The sequence below is a fragment of the Cetorhinus maximus genome, chromosome 5 (genome assembly GCF_964194155.1).
Source record: "Cetorhinus maximus chromosome 5, sCetMax3.hap1.1, whole genome shotgun sequence".
In the NCBI taxonomy this organism is placed as follows: Eukaryota; Metazoa; Chordata; class Chondrichthyes; order Lamniformes; family Cetorhinidae; genus Cetorhinus; species Cetorhinus maximus.
In genome coordinates, this window is record NC_135883.1 from 140,422,248 (window position 1) to 140,441,666 (window position 19,419).

Genomic DNA, 19,419 nt, shown 5'->3' on the forward strand with positions numbered 1-19,419 from the left:
GGAGATGAGCAGCAGCTGCAGAGAGGGCAAGCTCTGCATGATTCCCTTTGCTAAGTTGGAGCCGGATTCCTCCTTGCTCCTTGACGGTGACAGACTATTGTCCTCCCAGCCAGCCAAAGCACCCAGCATCTCAGTGTGCATACCCGTCAATGCTTTCCTGCATGCTGCCGCATTGATGTTCTCATCTGAGTCCTTTATATAAGAGCTTTTTTACCGATCTCACTCCGATAAGCTGACAAACATACCATCCTTTACTTCTGGTCTGGCTGCAGCCCACTCATGCCTGGTGACTCACAAGGTGTTGATTCCAACTAACTTACAATATGCGTTCAGTGTCAGGATCTGAGCCTTGCAGTCTGCGAGTTTCAGATCAAGCAACGGGGCCTCTTCATCAGTACTGTTCTGTTGCTCTCTCTCCTCCTCCTGTGGCTTCTAGGGGTGAGCAGGCAGCAATTCTTGGGTCTCTGAAAGCAGGAAATCAGCAGACAAAGGCTGGGACGACAGAAGTAGGATGTATTACACACCATCAACAGCTTGCGCATCATGCCAGATAGCCGAATGAGAGTGTGCTGGGAGTCAAGAAAAGATATATGGCTATCATGCTCAATGTTCTCTGCAACACCTGAAACCAAGGCCCTGTCACAGTCATGGAGAGCCATCTACTCTATAGAACTCAGGAGAAGCAGGCATCTTTGTCCCTTGTGGCTCTGCTGTACTCCTTTGTGTTCCATGCCACCTTGTCCTGCAAGAAAGAGGGCAGAATGCCAGTGATTATGTAACACTGTGTTTGGCTAATGTGCCTGCCTTAGCTGAATAGCTGGAGGTATGTGAAGGCAGAGAGGTATGGGTGTGAGGCTGACAGCAGTATGGGAGGATGAGGTGGAGTGTCTGGATGTTAGATTTGAGCCTGAGGGCCAGGGCGTGCTGCTGGGTGATTGATTGCATTGAGTTGCATTCAGTGCATTGAGCAGCATGAGAAATTGATGTGTGGTGGGAGATATCATGTGGAGATGCATTCACTGACCTTGACAATCCATATGTGGTAATTAGACCTCTTGTGTCACTGTGTCCAGAATCAGGAATTGAACTCCTTGGCGACCTGCTCCCACTCCATTCCGGCAATGGTCCCTGCAAGTCTCCTCCTGCCCACCTCCACCACTAATGTATCCAGCATTGCATCTGTCACCCTGGAACCTTCTCTCTGCTCTGGTGTTTAATTTTCTGATGTTTCAAATTGCAGCAATTTTCTTCAGTGCAGTTTCCCTTTAAGAGTGACAGCATGCTTAAAATAGGGAAGGCTACCTGGACACATGGTCTCTATACAATGATGCCTGCCCCTGCCCCATCCCCTACTCTCCCCACTTGGCCCAATGCTACGATCATTAGATGAGGTGGACACATCAAATTTGCATGTTGCCCACCTCAATCTTAATGAGTGTGGGCAGATTGTAAATCCCAACCCCCATGCCCAAAATAAAGCCTATCCAATTTCTAAACAATGTTTCAGGTCAATGACCTGAAACTATGGGCAGAAATTTTCACTCGGCAGGCAGGCGCATGCCCAACCCACTCAAGCGTGAAATGATGCGTGTTGATGTTGGCCGTGCGTGCCAACATCAACATGTAGCCACGCGATAGTTTGGTCAGCGGGCATGCACCGGTGTCAGCAGCGCGCTCGCTGACAATTAAAAGGCCTGCTAAGGTCATTAAATAATCAATTAAGCTAAATTTTCACTGCCTGTCCAACCTAAAGGTTGGCAGGCAGGCGAAAAGGAAGCGGCCTTTGCATTTTTTTGGAAACTTCATCCACGGGCGGGATGAGGTTTCTAAAATCAAATAAAAATAAACTAAAAGTTTTACAATTTAATTAATAACATGTCCCTGCTCATAAGTCACATAAGGGGACATGTTTTATTACATTTTTATTTTTTTTTATATATCTCTTCATCTCCCTGAGGCAGCTTTATGCCTCAGGGAGATCGTGAAGTGCTCACTTGCATGCATGCGTGAAGTTCACACTCGACCCACTTGCCCTTCTCCCCCCACCCTCGCACAGGCAGCGCTGAGCGCCGCTGCTCACGTTTCACGCTGGGCGGGCTTTAATTGACCGTGAAATCGCGGTGTGGTGCCAATTGCAGGCGGTGGTCAGCTTCCTAACCACCCCCGCCGAGGGCAAAATTCTGCCCTATGTTTCTCTCTCTATAGATGCTGACTTATCTGAATATTTGGTAGCATTTCCTGTTTTCATTATAGCATGATTTGATCATTGCTAATAGGCTCATTTTCATCCTTTAAATGTGGAGTGACAAATTTTAAATTAAATATTGTTCTACAATTGGGGGTTATATTACTGTGATTTGCATTTGTTTCTTCTTGGGAAGCTGTAGAATGGTATTGGAAGCTGACAGTAGATCTGCAATTATTCCTTCCCTGACATTTGAAATTCTCCTCCATTCAACTTTATGCATGCGAATGACTCATATTGAACTGGTATTTGTGTTTTTCTTTCTCTTGTGGGCTTAAGTGCACTTTAGTCTGTTTCAGCTATTTTTAGTCCTTCATGACAAACATTTTCTGTTATTTTACAGTACATTTTCATGACCTATAAGAAAAGCAAATAGGTGCATAATTCAGCTGAGTTAAAATTAAATAAGGACAATAAGATTTATTTTGGAGACTATCAACCCGATTACATTTCAACCTTTTAAATCAAAGTAAACTATGATAACTGCTTTAGACAGTCAGAAAGATTACATGAGCCATTTCAAGGATCAATTTGGAAAGAACAGTTGGGCCAGACTGCAGCACTTAACAAGTACAGTACTCTGACTTACATCACAAGATTGTGTACAAGTCCTTGGTTAACTCCTTATATTATGCTGTTACTACCCTACATTGCCATTAACATATAACAAGAAGATTATAATGTTTCAACAACTTTCCTGAGTTTTTTATGCCCAATAAGTAACCTTCAGTAAGGGGCACTTCTATTTTAACAAAATGGTCTGCCTCGCTAGCAAAAACGTTACAGAAAATACTTTCTTCTCCATTATTCTGCTGTGCTTATACATGAGCTGTGAAGTGGAAAATAATGAAAATAAATCAGCTGAAGTCATGCAACATGAGTCATTGGTGTTCTGCAACGAATTGGTGTTGTGTATGTATTTCTACTTTTGCTATTTCTCATTTGATTATTAGTTTTTCTTCCTCATTGAATTAGATGTTTAATAGTTTACCAAGAGCTATGATTAGGGAGCATTAATCCTGTTCCAGGCAGAGAGGCATGATTGAGATGATGGTGAAGTGGGTGAGTCCATTACCCACATCTGCAATACATGACATGCAGGGCACCTTGGAGCGAATGATACCCAGGAGATTTCTGAAGCACCAAGGCACCAGGGTAGCAGGGATCATTGCTTCAGTAGCTGCATTTTGCACTTCCTCAGGGCTTCCCTAGCTGAATAGGGACTAGTCAGCCTGTGATGTAACTGACCAGTAGCTCTTTTGAACCTTTGTCCTGCACTGGTGTTCTTCAAGGAATGATCATAATGTCACCATTTCTCCTAAGGGTGACAAAGAGACTGTTTACAAACATACAGACAAGGAGCAGGAGTAGGCCATTCAGCCCCTTGAGCCTGCTTCACTGTTTAATAAGATCATGGCTGATCTGATAGTAACCTGAAATCTGCATCCCACCTACCCCCGTGTAACCTATCGCCCCCTTGCTTACCAAGAATCTATGCTCCTCTGCCTTAAAAATATTCAAAGATTCTGCTTCCACCACCTTTTCAGGAAGAGTTCCAAAGACTCACGACCCTCTGAATGAAAGAATTTCACCTCATTTCTGTTTTAAATGGGCCCCTTATTTTTAAATAGTGACCCCTAGTTCTAGATTCTCCCACAAGAGGAAACACCCTCTCCACATCGACCCTGTCAAGACCCCTCAGGATCTTATATGTTTCAATCAAGTCACTTCTTACTCTTCTAAACTCCAGTGGATACAAACCTAGCCTGTCCAACCTTTCCTCATAAGACAACCCACCCATTCCAGGTACTAGTCTGGTAAAACTTCTCTGAACTGCTTCCAATGCATTTATATCTTCCCTTAAAAAAAGTGACCAATACTGTACACTGTACTCCAGATGCGGTCTCACAAATGCCCTGTACAACTGAAGTATAACCTCCCTAATTTTGTATTCAATTCCCCTCGCAATAAATGATAACATTCTTATTAGCTTTCCTAATTACTTGCATACTAGCCTTTTGTGATTCATCCGCTCGAAGACCCAGATCCCTCTGCATCTCATAGCTCTGCAGTCTCTCACCATTTAGATAATATGCTTCTCTTTTATTCTTCCTGCCAAAATGGACAATTTCACATTTTCCTACATTATAACTCCATTTGCCAGATCTTTGCCCACTCACTTAACCTATCTATATATTTTTGTAGCCTCCTTATGTCCTCTTCACAACTTACTTTCCTACCTTTCTTTGTGTCATCAGCAAATCTGGCAACCATCCCATCCATCCCTTCATCCAAGTCATTTATATAAATTGTAAACAGTTGAGGTCCCAGCACTGATCCTTGTGGCACACCACTCGTTACATCTTGCCAACCTGAAAAAGACTCATTTATATCTACTCTCTGCTTCCTGTTAGCCAGCCAGTCTTCTATCCATGCCAATATGTTATCCCTCTATACCATGAGCTTTTAGTTTCTGTAATAATCTTTGATGTGGCACTTTATCAGATGCCCTCTGGAAATCTAAGTACAGTACATCCACCAGTTCCACTTTACCCACAGCACATGTTACTTCCTCAAAGAACTCCAATAAGTTGGTTGAACATTATTTCCCTTTAACAAAACCATGTTGACTCTGCCTGATGACCTTGAGATTATCCAAGTGCCCCATTATAACCTCTTTAATAATAGCTTCTAACATTTTCACTCCGACAGATATTAAGCTAACTGGCCTGTAGTTTCCCGCTTTCTATCTCCCTCCCTTTTTTGAATAATGGAGTTTACATTTGCTATCTTCTAATCTAATAGGACTTTTCCCAAATCTAGGGAGTTTTGGAAAATTAAAACCAATGAATCAACTGTCTCACCAGACACTTCTTTTAAGATCCTGGGTTGAAGTCCATCAGGACCCCGGCTCTTATCAGCTCGCAGCTCCAACAATTTACTCAGTACCACTTCTCTGGTAACTGTAATTTTCCTGACTTCCTCCCCCAACTTCCATTTCCTGGTTTATAGCTGCTTCTGAGATGTTATTTGTATCCTCTACAGTGAAAACTGTTGCAAAATACCTGTTCAGTTCATCTGCCATCTCCTTGTTTTCCTTATCAATTCTCCAGACTCACTTTCTATTGGACCAACACTCACTTTGTTAACTTGATTCTTTTAAAAATATTTATAAAAACTCTTACTATCTGTTTTTATATTTCTGGCTAGCTTTTTCTCATACTCTCCTTATTAGTCTTTTAATTATTCTTTGCTGTTCCTTATATTCTGTCCAATCTTCTGACCTGCAACCTGTCTTTGCACAATTATATACTTTTTCTTTAAGTTTGATATTATCTTTAACCTTTCTAGTTAACCACAGATGGTGTCTCTGTCCCTTTGACTTTTTCTTACTCATTGGAATGTATCTATTCTGTGCATTCTGAAATATCCCCTTAAATATTAGTCACTGCACCTCTATCCCTTAACCTAATTTGCCAATTCAATTTAGGCAGCTTAGCTTTCATGCCCTCATAATTTCCCTTATTTAAGTTTAAAAACATAGTCTCGGACCCACTACTCTCTCCTTCAAACTGAATGTAAAATTCAGCCATATTATGGTTGCTGCTACCTAGGGGTGCCTTCACTATGAAATGATTAACTACTCCAATCTCATTGCACAATACCAGGTCTTGTATAGCCTGCTCTCTGGTTGGCTCCAGAACATGCTGTTCTAAGAAACTATCCTGAAAACATTCAATGTATTCCTCATCTAGGCTATCTTTGTCCATCTGACTTTTCCAGTCTATATGTAAATTAAAATCTCCCATGATTATTGCTTTTCTGACAAGCTGTAACTTTAAAAAAAAATTCGTTCATGGGATGTGGGGGTCGCTGGCCTAAGCATGTATTGCCCTTTTTCAGAGGGCAGTTAAGAGTCAACCACATTGCTGTGGGTCTGGAGTCAGATGTAGGCCAGACCAGGTAAGGACAGCCGATTTCCTTCCCTAAAGGACATTAGTGAACCAGATGGGTTTTTACAATAATCGACAATGGTTTCATGCATGGTCATCATCAGACTTTTAATTCCAGATTTTTATTGAATTCAAATTTCACCAAATGCCATGGTGGGATTCAAACCCAGGTCCCTAGATCATTACCCTGGGTCCCTGGAATACCAGTCCAATGACGATACCACTATGCCACCGCCTCCCCTTATATTTCTTCCTTTATGCTCCACCCCATCATGTGGTTACTGTTAGGGGGCCTGTTCACATTTCCCACAAGTGACTTCTTGCCTTTACCATTTCGCATCTCTACCCAAACTATTTCCACATTCTGGTTTCCTGAGCTTAGGTCATCCCTCTCTATTGTACTAATACCATCATTACCTAACAGAGCCACCCCTCCACCTTTTCCTCATTTCCTGTCTTTCCTAAATGTCCTGTACCCTTCAATATTCAGGTCCCAATCCATGTCCTCCTGCAGCCAGGTCTCCGTAATGGCCATCAAATTGTAATGATTTATTTCTATGTGTGCTCTCAGTTGATCTGTTTTGTTTTCAATGCTACGTGCATTCAGATATAAGAGCTTTTAGTTTTATCCCTTCATTCTTTTTATAACCTCTAGTTTCATCTGTTGATTTACTGTTAGATTTGTACCCTCTATCCCTTCCTGTCACGGTCTGTTTTTCATTTTCTTGCCTCTGCTCTTTCATTTACCACACTTTCCCAAATTTGATCCCTTGCCCCCACTATTTAGTTTAAAACCCTCTCTACTTCCCTAGTTATGCAGCTTTCAAGAACACTGGCCCCAGCATGATTAGAGTGCAGACCGTACCAACGGTACAGATCCCTGTTTCCCCAGTACCAGTGCCAGTGCCCCACAAGCCAGAACCCACTTTTCCCACACCAGTCTTTGAGCCACACATTCATCTCCCTAATCTGATTTGTCCTATGCCAATTTGCAAGTGGCTCATGTAATAACCCAGAGATTATGACCTTTGAGATTCTGCTTCTTAATTTGGTGTCTAGGTCCTCGTATAACTATACAGAACCCCCTTCTTTGTCCTGCCTATGTCATTAACACCTACATGGACTACGACAACTGGGTCCTGCCCCTCGCACTGCAAGTTCCTCTCCAGTCCCGAGTAGATGTCCCAAACCCTCGTGCTGGGCAGGCAACATAGCCATCTGGACTCTCACTCTTTGCTGCAGAGAATGGTGTCAATCCTTCTGACTATACTATCCCCTACTACAGCTACATTCCTTTTTGCTCCCCCAACTTGAATGCCTTCCTGTATCACAGTGCCATGACCAGTTAGCTAATCCACCCTGCAGCCCCCACTCTCATCCAAACAAGCTGAAAAAAAACCTTAAACCTGTTGAACAATTGCAAGGCCCTAGGCTCCTACACTCCTGCCCTCCGAGTCCTCTTTCATGTCTCACTCACAGTCACACTCTCCTGTCCCTGACCACTGGATCAGGTCAGAAAACCCTGTCCTAAGAGGTATGACTGCTTCCTGGTACAAAGAATCCAGGTAACTTCCCGCCTTCCTGATGAATCGCAGTGTCTGTAGTTCAGCTTCCAGCTCATAAACTCTGAGCTGAGGCTGCTCAATTTCAAACACTTACTACAGGCATATTTGCATTCAGGAGCTCCCACACGCTGCAGCTGTGACACATCACCTGTTTTGACATCATTAAAGTATTCTAATTAACTATCTAATTATTTTATTCAATTATATATTTTACTTTAGTTTTTATATATTTTATTAACCTTACCACCAGTTGCTAGACTATATTGAACTTTAGGAATAGAATTATCCTTAGTCACTTACCAGATACTCACCAAATAACTAGCTTCTTCTCCTGTAGCAGAGTACGACCACTTGCTGAAGGCACTCTATTCTAAGTTACACTTCTTGCAGTAAACCTCTTTCCCCTATGCACCAAATTCCCACTTTGAACCCAATGCCCAAATATACTCTTCCCTCAAATTAGTCTACTGCATTCACTGCTCCCAATGTGATCTCCTCTACATTGGAGAGACCAAACGCAGACTGGGTGACCACTTTGCGGAACACCGGTCTGTCTGCAAGCATGACCCAGACCTCCCTGCCGCTTGCCATTTCAGCATGCCCACATGTCCGTCCTTGGCCTGCTGCAATGTTCCAGTGAAGCTCAGCGCAAACTGGAGGAACAGCACCTCATCTTCAGACTAGGCACTTTACAGCCTTCCGGACTTAATATTGAGTTCAACAATTTCATCCCCATCCCCACCCCCTTTCCGATCCCCCCTTTTCCAATAATTTATAATTTAAAAAAATATATATCTTTCTCTTCCCATCTATTTTTAAATTAATTTCGATCTATTGTTTTATCTCCACCTTTTAGCCCATTTCAATCCCTTCCCCCTATCCCACCCCCACTAGGGCCATCTGCCACTAGCTTGTTCTGCTTGCTACCCTTAATGTCCCCATTAGCACATTCCTTAGATAATATCACCACCGTCAACACTCCTTTATCCTTTTGTCTATGACATCTTTGGCAATCTCTTCTTTGTCTCCACCTATCACTGGCTCCCTATCCAGCTCCACCTGTCCCACCCCCCTCTACCAGCTTATATTTCACCTCATTTCTCTATTTCCTTTGTTCTGATGAAGAGTCATTCGGACTCAAAACGTCAACTGTATTCCTCTCTGCAGATGCTGTCAAACCTGCTGAGTTTTTCCAGGTATTTTTGTTTTTGGCCCAAATATACTCACTCGGTCTTTGTCCCACTCAGGCTGAAGTCTTCCTTCGCTGATCGTGCGCCTCATACTCAAATCCTGATTTTTCTTTTTATTCTTTCATGAGATGTGGGCGTCAATGGCTAGGCCAGCATTTATTGCCCATCCCTAATTGCCCCTGTCAACCACATTGCCGTGGGTCTGGAGTCACTTGTAGGGCAGACCAGGTAAGGACAGTTTTTATGACAGTCGACAATGGTTTCATGGTCATCATTAGACTTTTAATTCCAGCTTTTTTATTAAACTCAAATTCCACCATCTGCCTTGGGGTCCACAGAGCATTATCCTGGGTCTCTGGATTACTAGTCCAGTGACAATACCACTACACGACCGCCTCCCCACAGCCTGTTTACCTTTAGACTCTCTCCAGTGCCTTTCATTGAGAGAGCTTCAGACATGAACTTGACACCCTTGGCATTCCAAGAAGCTGATCCTTCTGGGACAATTGCTTCACCAACACAAGTCACTTCAAACCTCTTAAGGCTCCAGGAGAACCTTCCTAACCAGTCATTGTTCTACGGTTCTGCCACACGCAGTCATGGTTGATAGCGGACAATTAAATAATGAACTGCAGGAGGAGGATCCTCAAACATCCCTATCCTCAATGATGGGGGAGCCCAATACATCAATGTGAAAAAAACAAGGCTGAAGCATTTGCAACCATCTTCACCCAGAAGTGCCTAGTGGATGATTCAGCTTGGCCTCCTCCTGAGGTCACCATCACAAATCTTTGGTGTATTTGATTCACTCAGTGTGATATCAGGAAGTGGCTGAATGCACTGGATCCAGCAATGATTATGGGCTCTGACAATATCCTGGCTGTACTACTGAATACTTATGCTCCAGATCTAGCCATGCCCCATGCCAAGCTGTTCCAATACAGCTACAACACGGGCATCTATTGGCAATTTTTAAAAATTCATTTATGGGATGTGGGCATCACTGGCTAGGCCAGCATTTTTCCCATTCCTAATTGCCTTTGAGAAGATGGTGGTGAGCTGCCTTCTTGAAATTTGCTCAACTATGTCCTGTCCGTAAAAAGCAGGTCGAATTCAATCCACCTAATTACTGCTCAAACAATCTGCTCTTGACTGTCAACAAGTGATGGAAAGTGTTGTCAACTGTATTATCAAGTGTTATGGGCCCTGTCGGGGAACCATAAATTAAAATAACCCAATTTACTGAATGACACCCACATGAAGAAATTGCCAACAAGATTTCACCTTTTGTAACTTTTACTTTAACACAAATAAGAACAAAGACTAATTAAACATGACTCATCTGGCAAATGATAGTTCAAATAAAAAGGTAGATTTCACTTTAAATAGTAGATACAATAAAGATCTGTCTTATACAACCACAAGCATTCTGTTTCAGATGTACAGCATTACATAGCTACACAGTTCCACAATATACTGTTTATTCATGCAGGGTAGGTCAGGAGTCTTATCCAACAAGAACTTTACCCCCAAGTTTCACAGGTGCAATTATCATCAACAAGGCCCACTTCCATGAACCCTCTCTCCCTCAGGTCACGACAGTCCTCATGGTGTAACTCTCAGAATTCCTTTTCAACTGATCAATCATAAACACCCTGCTTCACAGTTTGGCCACTTGTCCATTTCTGGTAAAACACTCAGCTCTTTAGCATCTCTGAGCAATTCACACAAGCTGCCAGGTTATAGACCTATTTAGCCCACTTGCACAGTGCCTCCATGAGCTCCTTCATCTGTGTATTGATAACCTTCTGCCTCCAGCTCTCCTTTGTGCCTGCCAGCCACATGGCTTTCATATGTTAACTTCCTGGGTTGCCAGGTCACATGGACCATACTTATTATCCAAGAAAACTACAATTGATCCCTTTACAATTAATGCAAGCACTTAAAAGTCCTTTTCAAATATTCTTCAAAGCAATTACAGATTCCCTGAATATTTTAAAGAAATTACAAATTTTCCTTACTCTACTGCTTCTGGGTCAAAGGTTGTCACACAAGCAACTCTTACTTCAAAATAATCTGCTTACTGTGGTTCAGTTTGAGTTCTGCCGGGGCCACGGCTCTGGACCTCCTCATAGTTTTGATACAAACATGGACCACAAAGAGCTAAATTCCAGAGCTGCAAGTGCCAGGCAATGGCCATCTTCACCAAGTGAGAATCTAACCATTTCCACTTAACATTCATTACCATGCTGAATCTCCCACCATCGACATCCTGGGCATTACCATACACCAGAAACTTAACTGAACCAGTTATATAAATACTGTGGCTACAAGAGCAGGACAGAGGCTGGGAATTCTGCGGGAATTACTCACCACCTGACTCCCCAAAGTCTGTCCGCCTTCTACAGGAGACAAGTCAGGAGTGTATGGAATACTCCTCACTTGCCTGAATGAGTGCACCATCCAGGACAAGGCAACATCAAGAGCTTATATTCATATAGTGCTGTTAACATAAAGTGTTCCAAGGCAATTCACAGGACCATTATAAAACAAAATATGACACTGAGTCACATAAGGAGATATTAGGTCAGATGACCAGGAACTTGGTCAAAAAGTAGCTCACTTGGCTGGCATCCACCCATTACCTGAAACTCTCTCCACCAGAGGCACCGAATTGCAATAGTGCGTATCGTCAGCAAATTGTACAGTAACAACTCGCCAAGGCTTCTTCAACAGCAACTTCAAACTTGCAACCTCTATCATCTACAAGGATGAGGGCAGCAGGAACATGGGAACACCACTGTTTTTATTTATTCTTTCATGGGTTGTGAGCATCACTGGCACAGCCAGCATTTGTTTCCCATCCCCAATTTCCCTCAAACTGAGTGGCTTGCAAGGCCATTTCAGAGAACAGTTAAGAGTTAATCACATTGCTGTGGGTCTGGAGTCACATGTAGGCCAGACCAGGTGAGGACAGCAGATTTCCTTGCCTAAAGAACATTAGTGAACCAGATGGGTTTTTACGATAATAGTTTTCATACGTGACTAGCTTTTATTTCCAGGTTACTTTAATTGAATTTAAATTTGATCTGCTGCCATGGTGGGATTTGAATCCATGTCCCCAGAGCATTAATCTGGGCCTCTGGGTTACTAGTTCAGTACCATTACCACTGCACCACTGTCTCCCCAACTTGCAACTTCCCCTTCTTCCTGACTTGAAACTATATCACTATTTCTTCAATGTCACTGGGTCAAAATTCCCTCCCTAAACACTGTGGGTGTACCTACACCATATGGACTGCATTGATTTAGTATCAAGGGCAATTAGGGATGGGTAATAAATGTTGGCCTTACCAGCGATGCTCACTTCCCATGAACGAATTTAAAAAAAAATTCTACTCATGGTACACCAAACAGAATTAGTATATTATGATCTTGAGAAAATAAGGTAGCTGGCACAAAGAGTTGATATAGTTTAATTATGGTTATGCATGGGGTAAATGGATTTTCTGTCACTTTTTTGGGAAAAATAATCACAGTTTGAGCACATTTCTGTACATGCTTTCAACTTTTGGAAATTGAATGATAACAGGGGAAATGTAATGTACTACTTTTAAAGTGCAAGTCTTTGGCAACAAAGAACTTTTGTCAGGGGATAACAGGTGTTAAGTGACTTTATTTGGAATCACTGGGCTACAAGCTGTGTCCTCCTTTCTCTGGCTGACGCCTGTCCTTTTCCATGTCCTCGCCTTCCGCTCTGCCCCCTTCAAGCTGTGGGAATGAAAGCTCTTTCCTCCTTCCTAATCATCACCTTAAACTTCTGGGAGTTGCAAACTTTTCTTCATTTTAACGTTATGCAATCTGCAGCAAGCAATAATTATTCTGGAGGCTCATTCTAGGCCACATCGTAATGCTCCACCAGATTTATCCAGACAGCTGAGGCATAACTTAAGAATAGTAGCTCTTTGACTATTGTGCTTGCATCAGCCTCATTACATCTGTTGTTCCTTTCCGTCTGTGAAACCATAAGCAAAGATTGATCACCTGATACATGACTCCAAATCATGAGGGCTGGTATGATAGATGATAACATCACAATAGTTTTCAGATATTCACATGTAGGATAAAGTGATTGACATTGCACACTAGCTGCACCTTCCTCCTGATAAAGCTAAGAGACTTGTCATATGGGCCTGTGGGTACCTTTCCAGTCGAAAAACTTCATTGGCCCTCTTTTTCTTTTATTTCATTTGTCCTTTCAGGCAGCAGATTAATTGTGCAGCCATCCTGAACAAAGCATCAATTACCTTGTTGATGCGTTAGTGAGCTGCTGCTTGACTTGTAGCAAATGCTACCTGGAAGGGTACAGTTGAAAAGCTATTCAAGGCTGTGGTGACTTTGGCTTGTACAGGCAGCACTATTCTCTTGGCAGAAATGGGTTGTCAGTCTTTAGCCAGCAGTTGACTTATTTCCCCAAATGGCCTCTGGGTGAGGAGAATCACAAGCTTCTGAAGTACTGGCATTCAGAAATGTTTACATAAGACCTTCTTAGTCTGTAAGCCTTAATGAATGAGTATGTATGTGTAGATAGCAAATATTTTCTATGATGTCTCACTCTGAAGTGTGTCCATTTTAACTAACTTCATCCTTTTCCTCCTCTTCATAACATAGGAATGGAATGATTGTTGTCGGTCCAAAACTTAATCCTTTGCAGAGCTGATTGACAACAGCTAAATTTCTGATAGATCCTCAAAGAAATAAACAGGTCATTATGTACACAAAGTAATACCAAAATTCAACTGCAGCAAACCAAATGGCCTCCTCAATACAGTATTTGCCTCAGGGATCCCTTAGTGATACTCATACTGCCACTTGTGTGGTGGTAATAATATGGCAGTAATAATTTTGGATGGATTTTGGGGAAGAAGCTGGGCAAAATGGATGCAATGATTAGTTATACCTAGTTGATCCATTTTATGTGGCACTGCAGTGCCCCAGTTTGCTCTAAAGGAAACTGGTGATTTTTTTTTTTCTGGATGCAATGTTAAACCAATAATTTTGAGATGTTGGGCAATACTGCCCCATTTTACTCCACATAATGCCCCAAAATCAAAACATGAAAGATGATATATAAATGCAAGTTGTCATTGTTAAAAACATATTTTCTTTTCAGAGAACAAGTAACTGTCAGGAAGGAAGAGGGCTGGAAAGGACAGTTCACAGAACTACAAATCAACTTTGGCAAGGGAACAGCAAGAGTAATTGTTGGAGGGTTTGCAATTGACACTTGCATTTAATAAAATTGTGTTTAATAGCTCTAATTTACAAAATTTATGAGTACAGCATATGGAACATAAATTTATGTTGCATTCACAGGATTGCTCGAACATGTATTAGGCTATCGGAAATCTATGACTTGTTGGTAAACCATCTGGTTTGTACAAGTCTTTCTATGCCCCTACCAGAATCAAATCTGTGAGAGTTTATCTTTTTTTACAGTTGCCTTTAGGTACAGGAAATCTTCGCTCAGAAAAATGAATGTGGTGCAGGACAGAGAAACACATATCGGCTGGATGTAAAAGCACCCCCTCATACTACACTAATAACTTTTCATTTTTCTTCTATTTATAGCAAACTTTCGGCCTACAATGACTGTTGCCTTGCTTTGTCAGAATGCACCAGCTGTTACCAATTATTTTTGGCTCTCCTCCACAGACACCAAAGGAAGCAGGTTAGTTTTACTGTGGCTGAAAGTCCTGAGTTTCAACATTTCAGCTGCCTGAGAAACAAACTTTGGCTGCTATGTACGTGACAGAGTGGCTTTCCTCATATAATGGCAGAGTGATTTTTTTCATTTTGAATGTTAATATGACCTACTTGAAGCTGCTATCCCATTTTATCATGCTCTTCTGTTTAACCAGGGTGATCAAAGGAATAAATTACATTTAAATCATAAATACATAAAACTTTATATGCTTTGCAGTCCTGAGTATTTGTAAATATTTAACCTTCTGCTTGCCACTATGCCTCAACCAGGAATTCCCACATGCTCATGCATCTGATTGGTACACATGCAGCTAGTAATAGAGTTTCATAGTCTGACAGTCCAGTAGATTAACTATAGTGTCATCTTTGGTTGCTTTCTGTTACCTATATCCTTTCTTATTAACCAGTGCTATAACAGTATCTTTAATCAGTAAGGTTACCCCTCTTCTTCTTCCAGCAAAAACAGTGGCCAAGATTTTCTGTTTCCGTTTGAGGTGGATGTCATAGCGGGTGGGAGTGGAAAACATTGGGAAATTGCAAAAATCAGTTTCACGTTGTTGTAAAACCAGTTTGCGATCGTTCACTCCACCCATCAATGGTGGGCTGCGTTTCACACACCACACATCAGGAACCTAATTTCAATACTTAAGCATCTCATTATAAGCATCGCTCATCGGAATCATCTCCCCCATGCTGGATCATGAACTCAATCACACCGACATGTTTCACAACGGTACATAAGTGACGAGTACCTGGCGACCTGCACTTCACTCGGGACTTCAAGGTTCATTTGTGTACTTTGCTTCGGGCAGCACTTGCGGTCATCAGCGCCAGGCTTTGCAGGCACCACATGGCTTTTAGGGGCTCATGGACAGGTCTCTACCTACCAGACCAGCGGTAAGGTATCTTTTCAAGGGCTGCAGGGCTAGGGCTTGCTTGGGAAAGGGGGTTATCCCAGGGTGTGTGTGGAGGCACATGTTGATCTGTGCAAGTGGCTTCAAGATGGTGAGGGTTAAGGAAGCAGTCTCCAGGGAGATGAGGCCAGATGGAGATGTGAGAGTGTGTGGGAGGGAATGGTGTGGGAGAGAATGAGTGGTGATATCCCTTGAGCTGGCAATGAGTGAGATGCCAGTGAATGTGTTATGGCCTTGTGAATGTGTGAGTTTAGAGTGATGAAATGGTTGCAATACACTGGCAGCATGGATGAGATCATTCATCCTCTTTCAGCACTGGATGGCCAGTCTCTTCTATGCAGCGTTGGCACTGATCATCACTGCCACCGCCTCCCAAGCCAGAGTGGTGAGATTGCTGGAGCTCCTGCAGCCAAAGCAGAGGTGGAGGACATCATGGTGGGTCTCCAAAAGGCATTCCAGTGACGTGTCACTGAATTCTTCTTGGCTTTTGGGGCCATGTCTTCACTGGAGCAGTCCTGGGCTGCTGTGTGTGCACCCAGAGTGAGGAAACGGTGAGGTAACAGCATGGCATACGATTCAGAAGCCGCCAGCCAGAAATAAAGTGTTTCCTGTGCCCACATAATTAATGAGGCAGGAAGTGAACGATATGGCACAAAAATCTGCCCTTGTGGCCAGCAGGAAAAATGTCTGGTGTAGCCCAGAGGGAAAAAACAGTTTGGACCAGCACTCTTATTTCCCAATTTTTACTGGTGTTCCATTTTAAGGTATACAAGAACAGTTCGGACCAGTGTTCGTATTTCCCAGTTTTTACTGTTTCTTTGTTCTGGGAGGTACGCCCACAGTGCTGTTAGGGAAGGAGTTCCAGGATCTTGACCCAGCAACAGTGAAAGAATGCCGATATAGTTTCAAGTCAGGATGGTGTGTGGCTTCTACGTGGTGGTGTCCTTGTACTTCTGCTGCCCTTGTACTTCTAGGTGGTAGAGGTCACGGTTTGCAAGTTGCTGCTGAAGGAGCGTTGGTGAGTTGCTGCAGTGCATCTTGTAGCTGGTACACACTGCTGCCGCTGTGCATCAGTGGTGGAGGGAGTGAATATTTAAGGTGGTGTATGGGGTGCAAATCAAGTGGGCTGCTTTTGATGTCAAGCTTTTTGAGTGTTGTAGGAACTGCACTAATACAGGCAAGTGGAGACTGTTCCATCACACTCCTGACTTGAGCCTTGTAGATGGTGGACAGGTTTTGGGGAGACAGGAGGTATGACAGCTGATCACTGGCCATCAATGAGCTCAGTGCCTCTTGATCTGATCCCTCAACACATTGAATGCAGCCAAGTTAGCTTGTAGCTTGAGCCAAATTACCTGAACATTCATGAGTGGTGCCCTGACTGGCCCTAGGATCTCTGCCACTTGGAGTTCTGCTACAGATGACCCTAGAGTTGTCACATGTTCTATAGTGGACTATGGTGCTGGGAAATCTCCCTGCACCTCTATGCAAATCTAACTACTGTTACCCAGATGTTGTGGAATGTTTTGGTTCTTTTATAAAGGGGCTTTGTGAGATATAAATCCCCAGGCTGCACTGCCACCTCCACTTGCTCCTGTCAGTGCTTCACTCAATGATGCTTCTTATACTCATTATTCAAGTCCCCTGGCAGTGTACCTGGGCTGGTACTTGCAATAGGTGGAGTGAGTGATGCAGCCTGCTGTAATTTGCTGACTTCCTATGAACCCCCAGGGCACTGTGCCTGCTTCTCGTGACATGCCAATAGAAGCAGTAGAAGAATAAATGTTAGAATGTTGCACTTTCAAACTGTTTCGCTTGAGTGTATGTTGTGTTGAAGTGACTTGAGTTAATGAGGAGCAAAGGACATAACAAGAAAAGCATTGTATTTGCACTCAGCATAAGCGAGGCCTTCAGCCTTATCTTGTTCCACTCCCTCTATGTACTCTGAGCTGATTATGTCAAGCGTGGCCTTCTTAAAGAATATCAGTTGCATAAGATTAACAAGACATCCTCCAGTATGTAAGAGTCAATTTGGCCGACAAATAGAAAGGATGTGTTGAGACATTGTAAATTGAAGCACATATACAGTGTCACCCAAAAGACCAACTAGCATCTCACTGTCATCAGTGATTGTGTATCAAGCAGCTGCATGGCTTTGTAGAGCTTTCTGGTGTGAGGACCTTTTAACCTCTCCTTTTTTATAGGACACTTTTGAGCCATCTTAACCTGACAGTTCTCCAAGTGCAACATTCATTTGTATCCAGGTACTGTACAATAAATCAGCCCCTTGTCATGCAGTCTGCATTGAATGTGAAGGCACTGGTATGGTTCTCCCCTGGGGGTGGTATGCTGGATGCAATAAAGCTGAATCTGTAAAAATACATGACTGATTCAACCTGTTCTTCTGCTGTTAGAATCCTTTTTTTGGGCTATACTGACAAACTCTTTGGTAGGTTTACCTTGCAAGATGCTACTTCTGGCTCAGCTCCACATTAAGATGCTGCTATAAACCTTTAAATACTTCTAGCACTTCTAAACTCTGGCCAGATGTATGCAAACTCCCAGGTCCCACTCACATCGCCATGAATACTTTTAACTGGGGCCAAACTGGAAGTCCTGGTGGAAACAAATGTTAATACTCACGAAGGTTCTGTTATGCTGCATTTCTGCTCCCTTAATGCCATCATTGGAATTTTCATCCTATGAAATTTAATTTTGGACAGCAAAAGCAATATTGACTCAGTTGGATGTTTTATTTAGTTGTACCCCTGACTCTGAATCACAATTTCAAAAGTTCAGTACAAGAATAATCTAGGCTAGGCAATACTACAGTGTTGTCTTTAGGATAAGATGTTAAACTGGGGTTCAATCTATCTGTTCAGGTGGATATCAAAGATATAAATATTTGAAGAGGAGCTGGAGGCTCTCGACCTGTGCCTTGGCCAACTTTTCTCCCTTAACCAAGACCAGAAAAAAAAACAGAATAACTAGCCATTCATCTCATTGCTGTTTGTGTCTGCTTGCTGTACACAAGTTAGCTGCCACAACTGTATATATAACAATTACTGCAATGTAAAAGTAATTGATTAACTGTGAGGTATTCTGGGACATCTTGAAGACATTATATAAATGCAAATTATCTCCTCTCTCTCTCTTTCTTTCTCTCTCTCTCTCTTTCCTCCCATTGGTTATGCCTGCAAAAAACTGAATTCATAGTATTTTAGCATAAACTTTACCAATCAGAGTCCACATCTACATACTGCTTTTCTCCCCCTAGGATTTAGTAGTTCGTGTGGTTTTTATTTTGGGAAACATGACTGCAAAGAACAATAAAGCAAGAGAGGAGCTTTATAAGCAGAATCACAGTGTCAAGACTTTATTGACTCTATTTCAAACATACCATGAACTAGATGTTAAAGTTAAAATATCCCCGCCGAAAATACAGAGCAAGAGTGAAATGGATGAAACCAGGAACCAGAGACTCTCTGAGGTGGAAGACATCCTAATAAAGTTGATAAGAGTGATTGCTAATTTATCCATAAACGCTGAAGTTGGCTCTGCATTGTCTGGAAACCAAAATTGTGTGGATCTTCTTATCAAAGTACTAGGTTAGTTTGCATTATTCTAATACCTGGTGCATAACATACATTAGCACTTGATTCCAGCTTAAAATGCTACTTCAATAAATTTGGTGCGTCATGAGATTTGTTTCAGAATGCCTTACTATTGATGAAGTGAAACTTTGTTCTTGTGTAACAACATATGATGTATGATTAAAATTTGAAC

The 19,419-nt window shown here is 42.4% G+C and overlaps 1 protein-coding gene across 9 annotated transcripts in view; it reads left to right on the plus strand.

Annotated features, from left to right (window-relative positions):
• The window catches only part of armc2 (armadillo repeat containing 2), a 208,248-nt gene that overhangs the window by 152,154 nt on the left and 36,675 nt on the right, over nucleotides 1–19,419 (plus strand). For all 9 annotated transcript variants that reach the window (XM_078542539.1, XM_078542541.1, XM_078542543.1 and 6 more), the window contains exons 12-13: nucleotides 14,585–14,684; nucleotides 18,911–19,241. In XM_078542539.1, coding sequence (XP_078398665.1) covers nucleotides 14,585–14,684; nucleotides 18,911–19,241 — 431 coding nt within the window. The remainder of the gene's footprint in view (nucleotides 1–14,584; nucleotides 14,685–18,910; nucleotides 19,242–19,419) is intronic.